Below are 20,220 nucleotides of genomic sequence, written 5' to 3' on the forward strand. Positions count from 1 at the left end.
CTGTTGTTGGGCTACAACTCTCATAACTCTAGCCAAGGTTCTATTCACGAAGCTGTCACAAAAATGAATAAAAGAAAACTCGGCAAACGTCCTATAGAGAAGACACTTTAGAGGGCAAACTCCCTTTTTGTACTTGGGACGCATTGGTTCAGTACTCACCAGTAGGTCAATGGAGGTCAGCGTATGGTTGGCATTCATCAGAGAGTACGTCACTTGGTAAATTCCATCGTTTGTTTCACTATTTCCATAGAAACCGATGCCGATGCCAGCACTAAAAAGAGAGAGAGATTGAGCGATAAAAGAGTCATTTCTGTAATTCCCGAGATAGCGGGGAATTAATTTACAATGTCTAAATCCCTAATTAACTTGTATCTCAAAAGGAATATTTAAGTGGCTCTGTTTGGGATCTCCAAGGACCTGGGTATCTAGGTCTGTCATGCCCAGAATGTTTTCCATAACCTAAATACTTTTCATACTCTTGTTGAATTTAAATTACATATTATTATGCCCACGCTATGTTGTGAAGATTTGTATTTTTCACCATATAACGTATTTTTCACCATATAACTTATTTTTCTGCCTAGGCGACGCTTTGTTGAAATGGGATCTCTATTCCAGATTATACCCAATCATAATTTTTACGTCCATATAATGTCATCTTTTCATGTGATCATCTAAATTACCCGTGTAATGTACTGTGTTATATGCGGGCGCTGCCATTATAGGCTGCCTCACCCTATAATATCAACTGTAGTTGCATTTAGCTTGGACACACAATTTAGCATTTAGCTTGGACACACAAGCGAATCCTGAGCTGGGGCGAATCTCCTAAGTGACATCTCTAAGTGAGGAGTTACAAGCAAAGAAGGAGAGTATATTCATTACTATTGCAAGGGGGAGCACTGTGTTTGTTTGTGTTGTGTTCAGTGTAAAGTTTTGTTGTAAAAGCAAAAAAAAGGGGTAAGGGCTATTTCAGGTGTGTTGCTAATTAAGTAATTAAGTCTCTGTGAGTTCTGCTTGGCTTTTGCAGTTGCATTTAGCTTGGACACACAAGCGAATCCTGAGCTGGGGCGAATCTCCTAAGTGACATCTCTAAGTGAGGAGTTACAAGCAAAGAAGGAGATAAAAAGCAAGAAGGAGGGTAAAGTATAAATCCTTGTGATTCCATATATTTATATATATATATATATATATATATATATATATTGCACCTTACTGTCTGTTTTTGCCAGTTATTTGAGCTATCCCCATTGCCAAGATGTCCTCCATGTTTGACAATGCGGTCAGGTGTACATCTTGCTCAATGTATGCAATCCTTGATCAGCGCTTCGAGGGTGCATATTGCTGTGCGAGATGTGTGCGGGTTGCTCATTTGGAAGCACAAATCCTGAGTCTAGAGGAGCAACTGGCAACACTGAGATCTATTGACAACTTGGAGAGGAGTCTGCTGCTCACTGAGCAAGCTCTCTCGGGGGTAGAGGTGGGGGAGGATAGCGGGATGGAGGTACAGGACAGTCAGGCAGCTAGCTGGGTTACAGTTAGAAGGCGGGGTAGGGGGAAAAGCGCCAGGGAAGCTAGTCCTGATCTAGCACACCCCAACAAGTTTGCCCGGTTGGCAGATGAGGGGGATGTTAGTTCAGAGTTAGCAGTACTGCAGCAAGTCACTGCCTCTGACCACCAGAGGGGTGTCTGCTCCAGTAAGGAGGGAAGGAGGAGCGCAGGGCAGGCCAGACAGGTGCTGGTAGTGGGGGACTCAATTATTAGGGGGACAGACAGGGCGATCTGTCACAAAGACCGGGATCGCCGAAGAGTGTGTTGTCTGCCTGGCGCTCGCGTTCGGCACATCGCGGATCGGGTTGACAGATTACTGGGGGGGGCTGGAGAAGACCCAGCAGTCATGGTGCACATTGGCACCAATGACAAAGTGAGAGGTAGGCGGAGTGTCCTTAAAAATGATTTCAGGGACTTAGGTAGTAAGCTTAAGGCAAGGACCTCCAAGGTAGTATTTTCTGAAATATTACCTGTACCACGTGCCACACCAGAGAGGCAGCGGGAGATTAGGGAGCTAAACAAGTGGCTCAGAAGCTGGTGTAGGAAGGAGGGGTTTGGGTTCATGGAGAACTGGGCCGACTTCTCTGTCGGATACAGGCTCTACGGTAGGGACGGGCTGCACCTCAATGGGGAGGGTGCAGCTGTGCTCGGGGAGAAGATGGCCAGAAGGGTGGAGGAGTGTTTAAACTAGGTAAAGGGGGGGAGGGAAACTACAATATAGAAGGGGAAGATAGTGTAGATAGAAAGCTGGGGCTTATAAATGTACCTGGGGGTGGAGCAGAGGGAGGGGTTAGAATAGTTAATAGGGATAGGCTTCATAGGGAAAAAAACCATACACCTCTAAATTGTATGCTTACTAATGCCAGAAGTCTGACCAATAAAACTGACGAACTGGAGTTAATAATGTCTGAAGAAAACTATGACATAGTGGGTATAACAGAGACATGGTTGGATGATAGCTATGACTGGGCGGTTAACATACAGGGGTATAGTCTATTCAGGAAGGATCGAAAAAAACTAAAAGGGGGAGGAGTTTGCCTTTATGTAAAGTCCAGCCTAAAGGCCACACTGCGGGAGAATATATGTGAGGGAAATGATAATGTGGAGTTATTATGGGTAGAAATATATGGAAAGAAAAATAATAAAATACTGATCGGGGTTTGCTATAAGCCACCAAATATAATGGAAGCAGCAGAAGATCAATTATTAAAGCAAATAAACAAGGCAGCAAATCACAATGAGGTGGTTATTATGGGGGACTTTAACTATCCCGACATAAACTGGGAAACAGAGACCTGTGAATCTCATAAAGGAAACCGGTTTCTGACTATAAGTAAGGATAATTATCTGTCCCAAATGGTACAGGACCCGACCAGAGGGGGCGCCCTACTGGACTTAATATTAACCAACAGACCTGACAGAGTAACTAATGTGCAGGTCAGGGGGCATCTAGGAAATAGTGATCACAATATGATGCATTATAACTTGTCCTTCAATAAGGGAACTCTTAGAGGAGCCACAAGAACCATGAACTTTAGGAAGGCAAAGTTTGATCAACTAAGAGAAGCCCTTAACACTGTAAATTGGGAAAATGTCCTCAAAAACAAGAGTACAGACACTCAATGGGAGATTTTTAAGGATATCTTAAATTCTCACTGTGAAAGGTACATACCGTATGGGAATAAAAGAGTCAGGAACAAGAGAAAACCAATGTGGATAAATAAAAATGTAAAGGGGGTAATAAATGGCAAAAAAAAGGCATTTAAGCTACTAAAACAGGAAGGCAGTGAGGAAGCACTAAAAAGCTATCGGGAAAAAAATAAAATATGTAAAAATCAGATAAAAGCAGCAAAAGTGGAGACAGAAAGACTAATTGCCAAAGAGAGTAAGACAAACCCCAAAATGTTCTTTAACTATATAAATAGTAAAAAGGTTAAAAATGAAAGCGTTGGCCCCTTAAAAAGTAATGAGGGAGAAGTTATAGACGGGGATCAGGAAAAAGCTAATCTATTAAATATATTCTTCTCTGCTGTATTCACAGAGGAAAATGAAATGCCAGGTAATATACAGCAGGATGAGATAAATGCCCCAGTACATGTCGCCTGTCTAACCCAGGAAGAAGTGCAGTGCCGCCTAAAAAAAATCAAAATAGACAAATCACCAGGTCCAGATGGCATTCACCCCCGCGTTCTAAGGGAGTTAAGTAATGTAATAGACAGACCCCTATTTCTAATATTCAAGGACTCTATAGTGACAGGGTCTGTTCCCCAGGACTGGCGCATAGCAAATGTTGTGCCAATATTAAAAAAGGGGACAAAAAGTGACCCGGGGAATTATAGGCCTGTTAGTTTAACTTCTGTTGTGTGTAGACTGTTTGAGGGTTTCCTAAGAGATGCTATTTTGGAGTATCTCAATGAAAATAAGTGTATGACTCCATATCAGCATTGGGTTTACAAGGGATCGGTCCTGTCAAACTAACCTGATCAGCTTTTATGAGGAGGTGAGCTCAAGACTGGATCGGGGTGAATCGCTGGATGTCGTATATCTTGATTTTTCCAAAGCATTTGATACGGTGCCACATAAAAGGCTCGTACATAAAATGAGAATGCTTGGGCTGGGGGAGAATGTGTGTATGTGGGTAAGTAACTGGCTCAGTGATAGGAAACAGAGGGTGGTTATTAATGGTACATACTCTGAGTGGGTGACTGTTGCTAGTGGGGTACCACAGGGGTCAGTTTTGGGTCCTATTCTTTTTAATATATTTATTAATGACCTTGTAGAGGGATTGTATAGTAAAGTATCAATCTTTGCAGACGATACTAAGCTCTGTAACGTGGTTAACACAATAGAGGACAGTGCACGATTACAAATGGATCTGCATAGGTTGGAGGCTTGGGCTGGGATGTGGCAGATGAGGTTCAACACAGATAAATGTAAGGTTATGCACATGGGGAAGAAAAATCCAGGCTGGGAATATGTATTAAATGGGAAAACACTGGGGACGACTGACATGGAAAAGGACTTAGGAGTTTTAGTTAACAGTAAATTTACCTGTAGCGACCAGTGTCAGGCAGCTGCTGCTAAGGCAAATAAAATCATGGGGTGCATCAAAAGGGGCATAGATGCCCACGACAAGGAAATAATTCTACCCCTGTACAAGTCACTAGTCAGACCACACATGGAATACTGTGTACAGTACTGGGCACCAGTGTACAAGAAAGATATAGTGGAGCTGGAGAGGGTTCAAAGACGGGCAACCAGAGTAATAAGGGGAATGGGAGGACTACAGTACCCAGAAAGATTATCAGAATTAGGGTTATTTAGTTTGGAAAAAAGACGGCTTAGGGGGGATTTAATAACTATGTATAAATATATAAGGGGACAGTACAGAGATCACTCCCAGGACCTATTTATACCCAGGACTGTATCTATAACAAGGGGACATCCTCTACGGTTGGAGGAAAGAAGGTTTCTACACCAGCACAGACGGGGGTTCTTTACAGTAAGAGCGGTGAGATTATGGAACTCTCTGCCAGAGGAAGTGGTAATGGTAAACTCAATAAAAGAGTTCAAAAGGAGCCTGGACGTGTTTCTTGAAAGCAATAATATTACAAGTTATGGATATTAGATTAATAGGGACAGAACGTTGATCCAGGGATTTATTCTGATTGCCATATTTGGCGTCGGGAAGGAATTTTCCCCCTGGTATGGGGCAATTGGCATCTGCTTCATAAGGGTTTTTTTGCCTTCCTCTGGATCAACACAGTAGGGACACAATATGTATATAGGTTGAACTTGATGGACTTTGGTCTTTTTTCAACCTTATGAACTATGTTACTATGTAAACAATCTCTAGTGCTAGCGGCGCATGTACAGGCTGCTAAGCCTAGCTTCGAAATGGGATCATGGGAAACAATGTACAATTTGCATAAATGCCCCAGCCATGCCTTTGGTTCACTCAAATTGACACCGTGACGTGTCGCCATAAACAGCCAGTGTGATAAAGCCAGCCGAGGTAGAATATTGCAGAAAACAGTGCTTTCGGGTATTTTTACGATTTTACCCCAAAATATTTCCGGCCCGCCAATTGTAAACCTTCCGTTGTAGAGTCAATGTATTTCATTCATGCTTCATCAGCAGTTTTGTTCCTCAACATCAATAACTTGAATAAAGACTTTCATTTTCTTCTCATTCTAAGATGATCAACGCTACTCCTTAATTATATCCTGTTTAATTAGGGAGTCATTTACATAGGGATGGTTTCTTATCATATCATATATTTTCACTTTAATTTACAAATCTGACACATAAATGTCCCTAAGTTTTTACAGAAATTCATTATATCATTGACACATATTATTAGTTTAACAAACATTAAAATAAACATCAGCAAACATAACAATTAATTATACTACTGGCTGTTCATCATTGGCTGCAATGAGCTTCTGCCGTGGCAATGACCTTTGCTAATTAGGAGTTTTCTTTTGATTTTATCAGACGTGTAGTGGCTTAAACATGGGAAGAGAGTATGCTGGGGTGTAACACTCATTAAATGTGTACATGGATTTGAGTTGTTAAGAGATAGTTTTTGGGATTTGTGCCGTGGTAGTTGAACGATTTTAGAGTTCGAACTTCATTTTCAGCAAAAGTGTTTTAAGTCTTTAGTGTTTTTGGGGAGTATTTGTCGTAATTCTCTAAATTTGATGTGTTACATGCCAGCATTCACATGGACTCCACACCCAGCCTTAAGCAAATCTTCTCTCTATCTACATCACCCCTTACATCACCCCTTACTATCTCACACATCCGTCTTTGATGATGTAATACTAATTGTGTAATCACACTCTTTCTCCATCTGTTATTAAGTAGGCGGGCAGATTCTAAAAGAGCTCAATGTGAAGTGATGTTATCACACTTATTTATATGCTGCAGCTTGCATGTGTTCAGTCTTTATACAAAGAGAGGGCCGTCATTAGGAACAGCAACCTACAGAGAATGCTCCGTGGAAAAGGGAACAGGTGTTGCCGTCTAAAAGGTGAACGGCAAGTGGATATTCCTTTGATGTGTCCATGGGATAGAATGAACAGGGTACATCATATGGACTATGTACATTCCAGAATTGGATCACCTAAAACAAATGTATATACCTTCTACAAATAGCAACCCTCCGTGACTTATCAATTTAGCCGCTGTTTGGGCTAATAGACTGCAGATTGTGCCCGCGCAGAATAAATATCCTCATACAAGTAATAAACTTCTATGAAACCTTAGATTTTCTCGGGGTAGAATGCATATTTATATTTTTCATCTATGATCTTCAGTATACCAGTTATCTGGAGGCCGCCATTCTTGTCAGTCATGTGATATTTTGTTTGGCTTTCCCTGCTCAGACACCACACTGAGCTGATGCTTTATGGCAATGCTAATGAAGTCTGTTCCTACACACACTTTTGTTATTCAGAGTGTCAGGCTGGGGGATTAAGACTGAGTCATTCTATACAGGCAGTATGATAAGGAGTCCGGGTATTTGTCTACTAGATGGACTCAGATAGCGTAAGTGAGAAATGATAATTCTTACACATAAATAGTATATGTGTAAGAATTCTGACCAGGGATAATCTGGATGGGATAGAGTATGAATTTAATAAACTTCTAGGTGGATGTCCAGTCTTAAACAGATGATCTAGTAACCCTAGTCTATGTTCTCACCGAGAACGATACTATAAAGATCTGGAATGTTTGGAAATGAATTACTTTGAATTTTTAACGGAAATAACTATTCTCAAAACGAGACTATTGAGGTTTTCCTTTTTTGAGTCTGCTTCCCAAGGAACTATTTATTTTACCAAGCCCACTTAAAAGAGATAATAATGAATGCCTTTGTTGGTTTTAATTGTTAAGTAGTCTTAGTTGTCACCCAAAAGATGCTTCTATTGTGTCTTTTGCATGTCAGACTTTCCCTATTATTACCAAAGATTGAACAGGATAATTACACGGCTTTGTCTGACAACAGTAAGGAGACGTCACATTCTAAGCACCTGTGCATTTCTCTCAACCTGACCCAAATATTACAACTTGTAAAGCATTAAGTCAAAAAATAGTCCTAAAAATCTGGAAGTCTCCTCAATCTCTAAAAATATGTAGTCTTTAGTTTCCTGCAGGACCTCAGAGGTCTTTTCTTCAGATGGAAAAGAAGAAGAGACTTCAGTTCTGAGGTCCCTTATTTAAAGTGACATATTTTTATATGTTGGCCCAATAAAAGGTAACTATCAACGTCAACTAAAGACGCCAACGCTAATACGGCTATATCCAATCTCTGAAAGATACTTTGCCTGTAAGGGTATTTTTTGGGGGGTCAATATTTAATTGCTCCAAAACATTTTGGTTGTAAGATTGTAAGCTCTTTGAGCAGGGCCCTCCTCCCCTGTTCTTTTTGTAAGTCTAATTATTATATACTACTTGGCATGTCCTGTTTACCCATTGCGGGTAAACAAGACATTCTGGGGGCAAAAACACCAGTCGGGATTCTTATATGTGATCGCAGCAACATAGAATAGAATTTTTCAGGGTGTGTGACCCTGAAAATCTACACCTTCACCCTGAGATTGGGGCAAAAACCCTGATATATATCTGTATACTGCCATATAGGTATAACCTAAGCTAGAAATAGATTGTAAGCTCCCGGGCTCTCGCCTCCTCCTCTACCAATGTATCTTAAAGTGTGTTAATGTTATTGTGAATCTCCATCCCATTGTTAAATATTTTCACCGCCCACTAGGAATACAGCAATGGAAAAAAGCATAAATTAATACAATGGGAAACAATAACATACACTAGTATCGAGCTTCCGCTCTAATTCCTACAAATGAGGAAAATCCCAACCCAGTTCCTTCCAATGAGTTCGTTAATGAAACACTCACATAAGAAACAAAAACGTATATTATATTTATTTAGAATATATATTATAGTTTACTTATATATTGATATTATTTATATATATATATAGCTATGTAGAATAGTTTTTATATATATATATAATATATATTTATTTAGAATATTTATATATGGATATGTATTATAGTTTTTATACATATTTATATATTTATATTATATATATATAGAATACATATTTATTTAAAATATTTATATATAGATATATTATTGTTTATATTTATTATATATAGATATACATATAGAATATATTTATATATTTATTTCGAATATTTATATATAGATATGTATTATATATATTCCCAAATCCCTAAATCTATATTATAGCAAATCATTTTACTCCCCCAGAATGTTCTAATTTGTTTAAATGTGATAAAATAACGGATTTTTGTAATTTTGTATATTTTTACAATTTTATTTTCGATAATACAGAATGCAGCATCCTCCATTATTAGGAACACCCCCCCCCCCATGTCAATTATGCTACTATTTCGGTCATAAACAGGAGAGCCCCCTGATGAATATGGCCTGTATATGCTTGTTAGAGTAAATGGTGGGAATTGACCTTTGACCTCCGAAGTCTTTTCATGGAGACATTCACCTCCAACTACTCCTCCTAACTCTTTGTATCCAAGTTGCTTCCATCTACATCTCATCGCCATGGAGACAGGTTTCCCAGCTTTAGGAAGGAAACCATTGTCATGCTAATGGTTTTCTTTATATTAGACTGGTGGGAAACTGAGAAAATAGGAGGGGGGATGAAAAGGCTTTGAGTCAAAAAATAACTAGCACTCACGCAAAAGAGAGAGAGAGCAATCGAAATACTATGTTCTACTTGAAATGGGTTTTTTTCTCCTTAATTTTTTAACTGCGTGAAATAAATATTTCGCAAGGATTAGTCATAAAAGTTACTATTAGACATAAACCATTTAAAAAAGTTAATTAATGTTTAATAAAACGAGCTGCACCAGACGTAAAAACTTTCACTTTAAATTCGATCTCTCCGCGGTTTGGTGAATTATTAGCAGATGTATAGATCAAAACATATGCAGAACTGTTTTTTGTTTGTTTATTTTAAACGACGCTTAGAACTTTGACATAAAATATTTATGAGAACAGAACATCAACCATTATATTAAAAAAAATAGCTCTAAATGTCTGATTTATATATTTGATCAACAAATATTTTTTCTTTATTTTAAAATACTATTTTTAGGCCCCCAGCTTTTATCTTTCCATATAGAACTGTATGAGATCTCTACCCTATACATTGTAATTTATACAGCGAGGGAATTTAACCATGCATGGGACAGACATACGGCTCCTGAATCTAAGACGAGACCAACAACTGATTAAGGTTTGAGTCTTTACAGCAGGAGAAACGGGCAGACTAGACGGGGGCCGGATGGGGCCGATCTGCCGGCAAATTAAATGTTTCTGTATATACAGTATATTATTCTGGTTAACTTGTGGGTACAGGCAGCGGATGTGTCAATTTTTCCAGAAGACCTATCAGGGAATCAGACTAAATAATAAGTAGCTTCTTTCGGAAGTGAACTCCGTTCTAGAATCGAATACGGTCTCTACCCCGTACGAACTCATTCACTCGCTTAACAAGACTGTGGAGTTCGGAGAACCTGGGACAGGAGAGGCAGTAGGATAAATACAGGAGCTGTTCTTTCAGAACCCCAGACAGGTGAAATGTGTCTACAGGGTACTGTTACCTTTTATTACCTTTTATTTATATAGCGCCAACAACTCCCGCAGCGCTTCCTACAGTCCCTACATTCAAAGGGTCAAAACTAGAACTGAGAGACTAAGATGAACCGATACATGAGGTAAAGACAGCCCGCCTCACAAGTTTACAATCTAGAGGGTAAACTGTAATCCTTACAATAATCCTTGTCCAACAGCAAGAGTATGTGGCCAGTGGTCAAAATATTTGGCTAATAAATCACAGACATTTAAGATCTATCAATAATATCGAGACAGTTAGTAAGTATATATACTTACTTATTTAATAGGCAGATATATATATACTTACCAACTGTCTAGATCTTTATTTAATAGCCAGATATTTTGACATTTATATACACAGGGTATATACATTCTTGTTTTTTTTACAGAATGGTATAGATAAGTGATTAGTAGCCGCACACGATTTGCTGATACAAATATTGATGCATTTTGTGCACTCTACGCTCCATGAGTCAATCTCATTATAAAACGGCTTTATTGGCAGGAAGAAAATGTTTTGATAAATGAACAGTATTCTTTGACCTATACATTTGCTTAAAGTCTAACTTCAGCAGAGCAATTTCAGAGCCGTAGTTTATATGAGACCAGAATAAGTGTGTGTGGGGGGGGGGGCTAGGAAAAGCCCCATTATAAAAATAGCGTCTGTACTGGGAGAGTAAAAGGGATTAAACGCTATCCAGGACAATGCAACATTTCAAAATGTGACTCGAGTTTTTTTCTTTTCATTCCCTTTAGCTTTGTTTAATCCAATTCTGCCCCAGCCTATATCACCCCTCTGTTTTGTATTTTTGTAGCCGTATCGGACACAGAACCCTTTGTATGACTTTGTGAATATGTCGGTCCCATTTGAATGAAGCCTCTTGTTTCTGCAGCAGGCTGGGCTCCTGTCTCCACTATATGAGAATATCCTCGTATGAGTAGTCAGCGCCATATTTCTCTTGACCTTAACCTCAAACTATTGCAATGAGGGTCTAATAATAGAAAAGACGAGGGGCAAAAATATGTATATGCAGAATAAGTCGTACAGGGAAACGACTCAAGACGAACCCGAGGACCATTGGCTCGGTTGTAGCTATTTTAAGGAAGAAGCCTCATGTTTGGGATAAGACCTTCCATTGCTTCTTTATAATATGTTACAGACTATTGTGTAGATACTTGTTGGCTCTACAAATGTGTTTCTGATGACGTGCCTGTAGATCCTCGGTGGAGCTGTGGATGTTTGTGCTCTGCGCTCCGTCACATCATGTTATGTATATAAAATGTACGTCTGGTCTATGAATAATCTCAATCCAATCTGGGTCAGCAAGAGGTGACTGGTACAAGTTTCACATGTTCTTGGGCACATTTTTGTTCTTTTTGGGGCATGTGAGTAATTTTCATCGATACAGAAATGCCGTGGCGGACCATTTTTGGTGGCGGTAGCGAGCGAGGCTGTGCCTTTTTTGGCTGCCGCTTGTTGGAGATGCATTCGGGCCGAAGTGCAATGTACTTTTATATGCATTAATCATCGGTGGGGCTGTGTGGGACACTAAACTGGCAATTTAATTCAAAATGTGCGTGTCGAGAGGAAAGCGTGGCTGCTCGGGTATCTATAATGTATAGCCACTCTATATTCTTAAGTGCATTTCTCATACTCGTGTCTGTATAACCTACTTCGTATAGGTAATAGAAAGTAATGGATTTGTATTTGTAGAAGTGCATTAATACGTGTCAAATTATATTCCCTTCTTGCGTTAAACGAGGCGTACTCTGTTCCCGTTCTCTGTCCGTAACTTTTTACCCTCCGAACAGCTGAGAATTTTTGGCATTTTTTTTTTTTTACAATTTCACGGCAACACTTAATCCAAAATGTATGACCTTTCCATATTTAATAAAATTAATTGATTTGAAACGATATATACTTGATGGTAACTCGCTGACCATACAAAAGTATACTTATAAGCTTTTAACATAGCCATGAAGCAAAATGTTCCTGCAGAATATGATGGCACTATATAAAACAATAATAATAATAATAATAATAATAATAATATATTTGTAAAATATATCATACAATATATTAGAATACCATTAAAACCATTAAAAAAAAAATGACAAGCTTCAGACCATGAGAACCAGTGGTACGACACTGGGAATAAAAATTAAGAAGGAAGCGGTTTCTTTCACTGATCTGCAAAGCAAATGGGCAAGAACAAGATATGTATTGTTGTCGCAGCTGGGAAGAGAGAACCGAAGCTGCTGCTGTGCCACCCAGAGCCAGCGGAACAAACAAAGCCTTGTGGATCGGACGGCTGTGCGTTCGGCAATGGGTGATAGGTGGAGAGGGGGCAAGACAAAAAGGGACCGGTCATCTGACTGCCCTCCCCATACATGAACGATGAATGGACAAAATAGTCAGGAATAGAGGAAAAAATGATAAATAATATTATAAAAAAAAGTCCCGCAGAAGATAACATAACCTATTTTAGTAATGGTATTAACACCCCCATTCTCGGAGAACGGACAAGGTCAGACACCATCCCACCCTGCCTAGAGATTAAAAGGTAATCAGCTCTGATTTCTAGAGCCTCGGCTCCAAAACTGATCGTTTCGCAGGTATGGGTATAAGATCCTAACAAAGAACGCTCGGAACTTCTCAAAGCCTATAAACAAATTATTTGAAAACAGAGAATTTATTTGTAGTTGAGAAGATCAAATCCAAAGTGTCAAGTAAGGAGTCTGCATACCTCCCAAGTGTCCGGCCTGATTTCAAATCAATAGCGCTCTCTGCGTTTACATCTCACTCCTTCAGCTACGCACGCTAACACCGGTGTCTCAGTTTAGACACTTGAAACAGTGCGGGCTACGTGACTGTAGAGAAATTCCATACTGAATTATCTCAACAACATAAAGCTATGTGAAGACCTTGATGGAACAGCACTATAGGGGTCTGGTGCTATAAGGGCACGTAGCTTGCATTGTGAGCCAATATAATGTTATTAACACACCTCTAATAAGTTTAAACAATGAAACATAACTTTCCCGGCTTTTGGGATCAGTCCTGGGTCCGCTCTACCCCTTGGTTTTATATATGTGTTACCCTCCTTACCAGCAAATGATGACAGCGGCCACACAACTCCAGGTAACGCAGCAGGCCCGGCGGCTCTTAGAGTCCTCGTCATCCTGGGAGACGCAGCAGCAGAATCGTATTAAATACACGCAGATTAACACAAGGCTGATGGCCAGGCATAGTCCAGCAATGCCGGCTAAAAACAGAAGAGCCTAAAGAGTTAAAAAAAAAAAACAAAAACAAAAAAAAACGTGAGAGAGTAGAAATTGGAATGTTTATCAATATAGAAACAATTGTCCTAGGATTGGACAATAAAAGGAATAAAACGTTAATAATACAAAGTGTTTTTTTCAACATCAAAAAGGTTTTTTTTTTTCAAACTTTGTTTAACGACAGTGGGAAAAAACAGAAATAGACAGCAATTCGCACAACGATCTTTCTTTTAACGCTTTTTTTTTTCCCCCTTTGTGTTTCAATTTGCACATTAAGGTGAGAAAACGAAACCTCCTCGAATCTCGTTACAGTGTTTCTTTGAAAGTGGTCTTTTCTAGTTTTTCAATTAATTATTTTTAATTATTTTCTTCCCCCGTCCTGATGATATTCCGGAATGTTTTAAATGATTCTCACCGCGTTATACAGAGATAGCTCGATCTATCATTAGGTTTAAAATCTATCCTTTGAAGCAAATTTTTTGCCAAATGATATCTATTTAAAAAGATTCTTCAGGGCAAAAGAAAGCCCGTAATTAATCATATTATTAGGACCATTTAAGTTTATACAATAAATCGACTAAATAATTTCTAATTTCCCCGCTCTAGTGATACATGGTTCTCTAGAAATGACGGCATATTGTGACCGTTCCTCCATGGTTTTCCACCATGTCATGAGAGGACCTTCACATTGCCCGACAGTTTAATTAAGGAAGGCAACACACATGTTGCATGAAGGACCATGAAGAAGAGGTGACCACCGTTCTATCCTCTTATGCCAAATATATTTACACTCAATGTTACCCTATGAGGGCTGAAAGTAGCTTAACGTTCCATTGAGGAATGTAGATGAAGACCAGGTGTCAATGGTGGTATTTAAACTGAAGGAACGGCCCTCATCTAGCAAAGCAGCAGGATCACAAAGCCTTTCTTATTGTCTTTATATTTATCCTTTTTGTGCAATGGAATCTTTAGAAATCAGCTTGCAAGACAAGCATCTTAAAGACAATAAATAGGAGAGAAACCTGAGCCGTGGGTAATCAGATTAGACACCGTCGGAGATGAAGAAATACAAAAATATCAATAAGTAAAGACTTTCCCGGCTTGATTTCTGCCACCTGAGACTTGGTTTCTTTGTGCTGCTCGCTTCGTCGGCCGTGACCTCTCGCCATCATTTATGGTTTCGTTGAACATGGCTTAATCGTGCCTCCTTGGATTAGCAATTCAATGTTTACACGTCTCTTTGAGCACTTCTGGGAGCTTTCCAGCTGAATGGTTAATCATATGTCACCTCGCAATATCAATATTTAGTATTATGGGCCAACCTATTCATTTAGTGCAATGTAAATCCCCAATACCCCTTTTCCCGCAGTACACCTAGTAATGGATTCTTTGAGCAAAGTCCAAACAATATATAGACATTGTGTCCAAGAAATATTGCTAGAAGGAAGGTCTTCTCAACACCATTAGTTTCTGAAATAAGGTTTTGTAGGTTGCTGTGAATGGTCCGAGGATGTCCATCAAGGCCTAAGCTATAACATTTTCAGAATATGTGTATTTATTGAATAACTAATCTAAAACCTTTTTTTTTTGTTAAGCACAAATTAGTATGAAATCTGGCATTTTCCAACTTCAACCTCTCCACAAAAAAGGAAAGAAAAACTGGGTTTGATAATACTGTACTCCGTCAGACACAGAGACATCTTGGCAGTGGTGTTTTGATGACTACTTGAGGACTAAAATGCCAAGTCAATGAGCAGGAAAACCAAAATAATCACTCACTATTGTAGAAACCACAGAGTTATACATCAGCAGTGAGAAATGCTCATTGTCAGTGAGCCAAAATTGGCGTATAATTCTTGTGGGATTCCTAGAATACTTTGTTAGAAGACAGCAGAAAGGTCAGCTACTGAATCACCAGGGAAAGTCATCCTGATAGTGAGTGCCAGCAGGACACGTGATTTGCACGGTTCTAAATCTGGTTAAAAACCCGTCTTTTTAATTATTCATTATTTCACATTTCCCTATAATTCCCAATAAAATAAAGTAGTCATTTTCACCGCTACCCTGGAGGCCAGTACCTTCAGGTCAATTTAGAAATTATCTGGATTACGGCCACCAGGACAAAACAGCAGTTAATTAAAATGCCATTGGGTGACTTGTTCCAATATTGTTGATCGACGTAGGATGGCTAACAAACAACTCTCTCTCGCCGTGCAGCTGGTGGAGACCCATAACACTTAATTACGTTTTCAATGAATATAGAACCAGAATGTCTCTTCATTATCCTACAACGTTGATGGCTGTGGTCATCAAGACACTTCTAGAGCATGTTTTCATTAAACATACAGTAAGTCTTCACTATGCATTATGGAGGAACAGTCCCAAGGAATGTCTCTTGTCCGAAGAAGCGGGTGGTCCTGCGTTATGCATAGGTAATAAGGCATTTCCTGAAATCTCCATGAACTCATGGTGGCTAAACACACACCGAGCTTGACGCTGATAAATGGAGCTCCTCAGAACATTTAACCCACTGAAGTGATACAGAAGATTATTTCTACAATGCATTTTTTACCCCACTGACATGAGTAGACTTTCACTAAGACAATTCCTTTGCTACTAGTCCAATACACTATCAATCATATTGATTATATGTTGACCTTCCTACCGGGGCTGCAGCTCTAACAAGATTACTTTATTGATAAGTGATAACTTTTTAACCAGAGGAATGGTACGGAAATCTCTCAAAATCCAACAGATCTCATCTCAAATCCAGTAGAGCCTCAGAATGATTGTATAGCTTTACATTCTTGGCTAGGTTGTACATTTAGACCGGGATGGTAGTAAAAGTCGGACATAAGACGTAAGATAATTGTCTTTCTAATTAGAACAGGTGGAGAAAATCATCGAGCCGGCCATGGACTCTGATTGACCCATCAACTAATCGGACTCTAATGCACCTCTATTTTAGGGAAACGTTCCAAGGCTACTTAAAGCCTAGCGGTTTATGAACTAGTCTCTAATCCCTGTGTGCAGTCCAGATTTTAGGGTTATCCCAAATGTTTTACAGAAGAAATATCCATAGATGATTATTTTTGTAAATCCTTGATTATAGGAGTCAACGTGTCAGCTTAGGTAGTCTAAAGGGTTTGATAACACCTTATCTAATATCCCCTTGAGATGGAAGTTGCGATGATGGTTTTGCGCTTTGCTTTCCAGATCTCCTATAACCGCGTGAATTCCTTTTCCCGTCAACATAAACATCTTCCTTGTTACAAAATACTAGTAAATCCATCTCGGTTTTACAATGGCTTTGGTGATGCACACAAGTTCTTTTAGGGTCAAGGAGGAAGTGAATGCGGACCTTCATGGTAACATCAATGCAATTACAGTAATGAAGAAGGGCAGGAACTTCAAACGGACTTTAAGATGAAACCGCTGACATGACAGAAGATCAATTGGGGGAAAAAATGGAAACCACAGACATACTTGATCAGCTAAGAAGATACAAACATCAACAAATTTAAGGGTGAAAAGACCCCTTTATGAGAAGGATAGTAGGAGGAGAATAACGTCAGGCCTCGCCTATAACGTCCATACATGAAAGGATAGAGATGAAGAATATTAAGCAGTTAAAAGTCAACCCTGCTTCATGAATGGCCTTTGAAGGAGGCCATTTTGGTCAAATAGAATTTCCTGTTTGGAAGATATTTAAGAATATCAAGAGTCAGACAGAGTAGAGACTGTTCGCCTCTGGATGCCATTGTTGCAAAATATAATGGACTCATCAATGGGAGTTACTGTGGAAAAGGCAAGATTTTATACCTGCTTCCCCAGTTTCTGACCACCGACATCACTGAATAATTTTGTTGCGGCAGATAACGCGACTTATATGTTATATATATATTGTTTTTCTCAGTTCTATTACTAATTAAGTATTCCATAGAGTGTAGTAACTCCGTAAAAATAGTCGTTGTCTCCTGGGTACGCTGCCTCAAGCCATCATTTAAATCCCAAAAAGTCATGTAAGTGTATTACCTGCTACAGATGGAGACAGGGAGAGGGACCATCCATGGTCCTAAAACTTCACCTTTATTTCTGAATTCAAGTAAAAAAATTCAAAATAATGAATTCCCATACCAACAATATGGATGAACACGCTCTATTGAGGACTTATTTTTTTGTGGTTTTTGTCCTGTGTCATGGAGGAATTTATTATTTTTAATTTTTAACTTGAATTCAGGAATAACGGTGAAGTTTTATTACCACGGATGGTCCCTCTCACTGCCTCTCTCTAATATTCCTGTTTGGGATTTGCTTTTGTCTTTCTTCTTTTACAATTTACATAATGTTTAAACTTCCAAAACAGTGAAAGAAGTACAAAAAACTGGACCTCAATAATTAGAAATACAATGAAGACCAGACAAAGCCGTAATCACTCGGAACCAGATTTTGTGCCCAACTTGGCCATCCTAATGTGGCAAATTATAAATGGTATTTTATCACACTAAACAATGACATGTTTTGCTTAAATGATAATGTTCCCAAGTCGGAGTGTGTTAGAATAATGATAACATTAAAAGAAGAACTTCATGTCAAGTAAAGCACAAAAAAAATTTGTATTTCTTCTCTATTTTGCCTTTTTTTGTGCCATAATATGTCTTGAATCTAACAAAGGGATTTGCGGCTGTAGACATTTATTGAAATACAGAATCCAGGGTTTTTGTATGCGGAGACAATCTGCTCTGTTACATTTTTAAATACATTTCCAAATACTCCATGTTGCTTTAGTGACGGTGCTAAACTTTTCATGTGTGAGTAATAATACCCCGCTAGCTGAATACAGCGGAGAAGCCAGACAGACAACTGGCATGGGAAGAAAGAAAGAGACTCGCAGACAGCAGGAGTTTGACTTGGGGGGGGGGGCAAAGGCGAAATAATGGCAGGGGGAGTGAGATAGAGACCCGAAGTGTGGGAAATTGGGGGGTGGGGGGGCTGAGGCGAACAAACTGCAAAATAAACATCACTGGGATCAGAGAATGGAAGACAGTGAGGGGTGGGGAGAGCAGGAAGGACAACCACGGGGAAAGCCAGACTATAGAGCATACTGGTGGGAAGAGACACCAAAATTATAGGGAGGATGAATGCAGAACTCAAGGTCAGATGTACCAAGGGTTCCCAGGGGTACTGCTAAAGGCATTGAGTCGCATTGTTTCGAATTCACCATATAGCGTATGGAATGGTAACAATGCACTAAGAAGTAAGATCCTTCAGAACAAGAAGAGAAAGATCTCAGTTTAGTTTTAGAGAGTTTATTTAGTAAGCCTGCTGGGGGGAGGAAAGAAAGGGACAGAGGGATCTGGGTCCAAATAAGTTACATGAACATACTTTGGAGCATTCCCTAAATGCAACTTGGTAGACAGTAAACTGAAAGTCTACGTAGCTGAACTTAGTATCTGCCGATACTGATCTTGCCATGGGATGGGTCTGACTCCTATAAAGGGACCCGCCGGTCATTATACTGAACACAATTAGTGGCTATCACAAGCTTTGAACCTGTTGAGTGATCAAGACACTGACCACATTACCGAGAACTGGCCCTCATGGGGTTAATACATCTAGTACGGAGTTAACCTGGCAGTTTGCCATCTGTTTCCTGGGGGAAAAAGATGATTACAGAAAATCCTAGAATTTGGTTTAGGCTTAGCGTGTTAAATCCGTGTTTGTGAGCTTCTGAACAGCTTCAGTCTCATATAAAGAAGCAACAGATGGAGAAGGAGAGTTCATTCCAGGGGTGCCTTCATGTTTTTAGGCGCCATATGCAAAAAATATTTGAGACACCATTTTTATAAATGATGAATATGGATGTTCGAGAAGGCTATATATACTATATGGACAAAAGTATTGGGACACCAACAGGGACTTTGATGACATCACATTCTCAGTATATAGACATTAATATGAAGTTGCAAGGTCCATAAAGACATGGTTTGATGGGTTTGGTTTGGAAGAACTGACCTCAACCCCATCGAACACCTTTGAGATGAACTGGAACGGAGATTGTGAGCCAGACCTTCTCCTCCAACATCAGCGCCTGACCTCACAAACGCTCTACTGGATGAATGGGCAACGATTCCCACAGAAACTCCCCAAAATCTTGTGGAAAGCCTTCCCAGAAGAGTGGAAGCTGTAAAGGGGGCACCAACTTCATATTAATGTCTATGTATTTAGAATGTGATGTCATCAAAGTCCCTGTTGGTGTAATGGTCAGGTGGCCCAATACTTTTGTCCATATAGTGTATATACTAGAATTATACTAAGTAATAACTAAGACGACTATTGCTTACGTTAGACCTAAATTAATTTTGACTTTAAAGTGGAGCTGCCATCAGAAAAATAAGCAGAGAACAATGCAGGTAAAAATAACACATTATGCAAGCGAATTCATTAGCAAATGTCTATACAAGAAGTTATATCTGAATAATGGCAGTCGCCTACTTATCTTCAGCGCTGCCTTTGGCCTAACCCAGGGTAGCGAATTCTCTAAACAACTGAATAGAGGTTTAGTACTACAAGAGACTAGATTGCAAGCTCCCGGGGGCAGGGCCCTCTTCTCCTTTTGTACCCATTTGTTATTGACTTTAAATCATCCCACTGATTGTAAGCGCAATGGAATCTGCTGGCGCTATATAACTGTAATGT

At 39.4% G+C, this 20,220-nt stretch overlaps 1 protein-coding gene across 1 annotated transcript in view; it reads right to left on the bottom strand.

Annotated features, from left to right (window-relative positions):
* The window catches only part of LOC149276024 (protein tweety homolog 1), a 38,041-nt gene that overhangs the window by 12,739 nt on the left and 5,082 nt on the right, over positions 1-20,220 (bottom strand). The window contains exons 2-3 of the mRNA XM_089504004.1: positions 13,349-13,521; positions 160-271 (exon numbers count right to left, since the gene is read on the bottom strand). Coding sequence (XP_089360130.1) covers positions 160-271; positions 13,349-13,521 — 285 coding nt within the window. The remainder of the gene's footprint in view (positions 1-159; positions 272-13,348; positions 13,522-20,220) is intronic.

Source organism: Sceloporus occidentalis, unplaced genomic scaffold, assembly GCF_023333645.1.
Source record: "Sceloporus occidentalis isolate IW3139 unplaced genomic scaffold, rSceOcc1.0.p SCAF_252, whole genome shotgun sequence".
NCBI classification, from domain to species: Eukaryota; Metazoa; Chordata; class Lepidosauria; order Squamata; family Phrynosomatidae; genus Sceloporus; species Sceloporus occidentalis.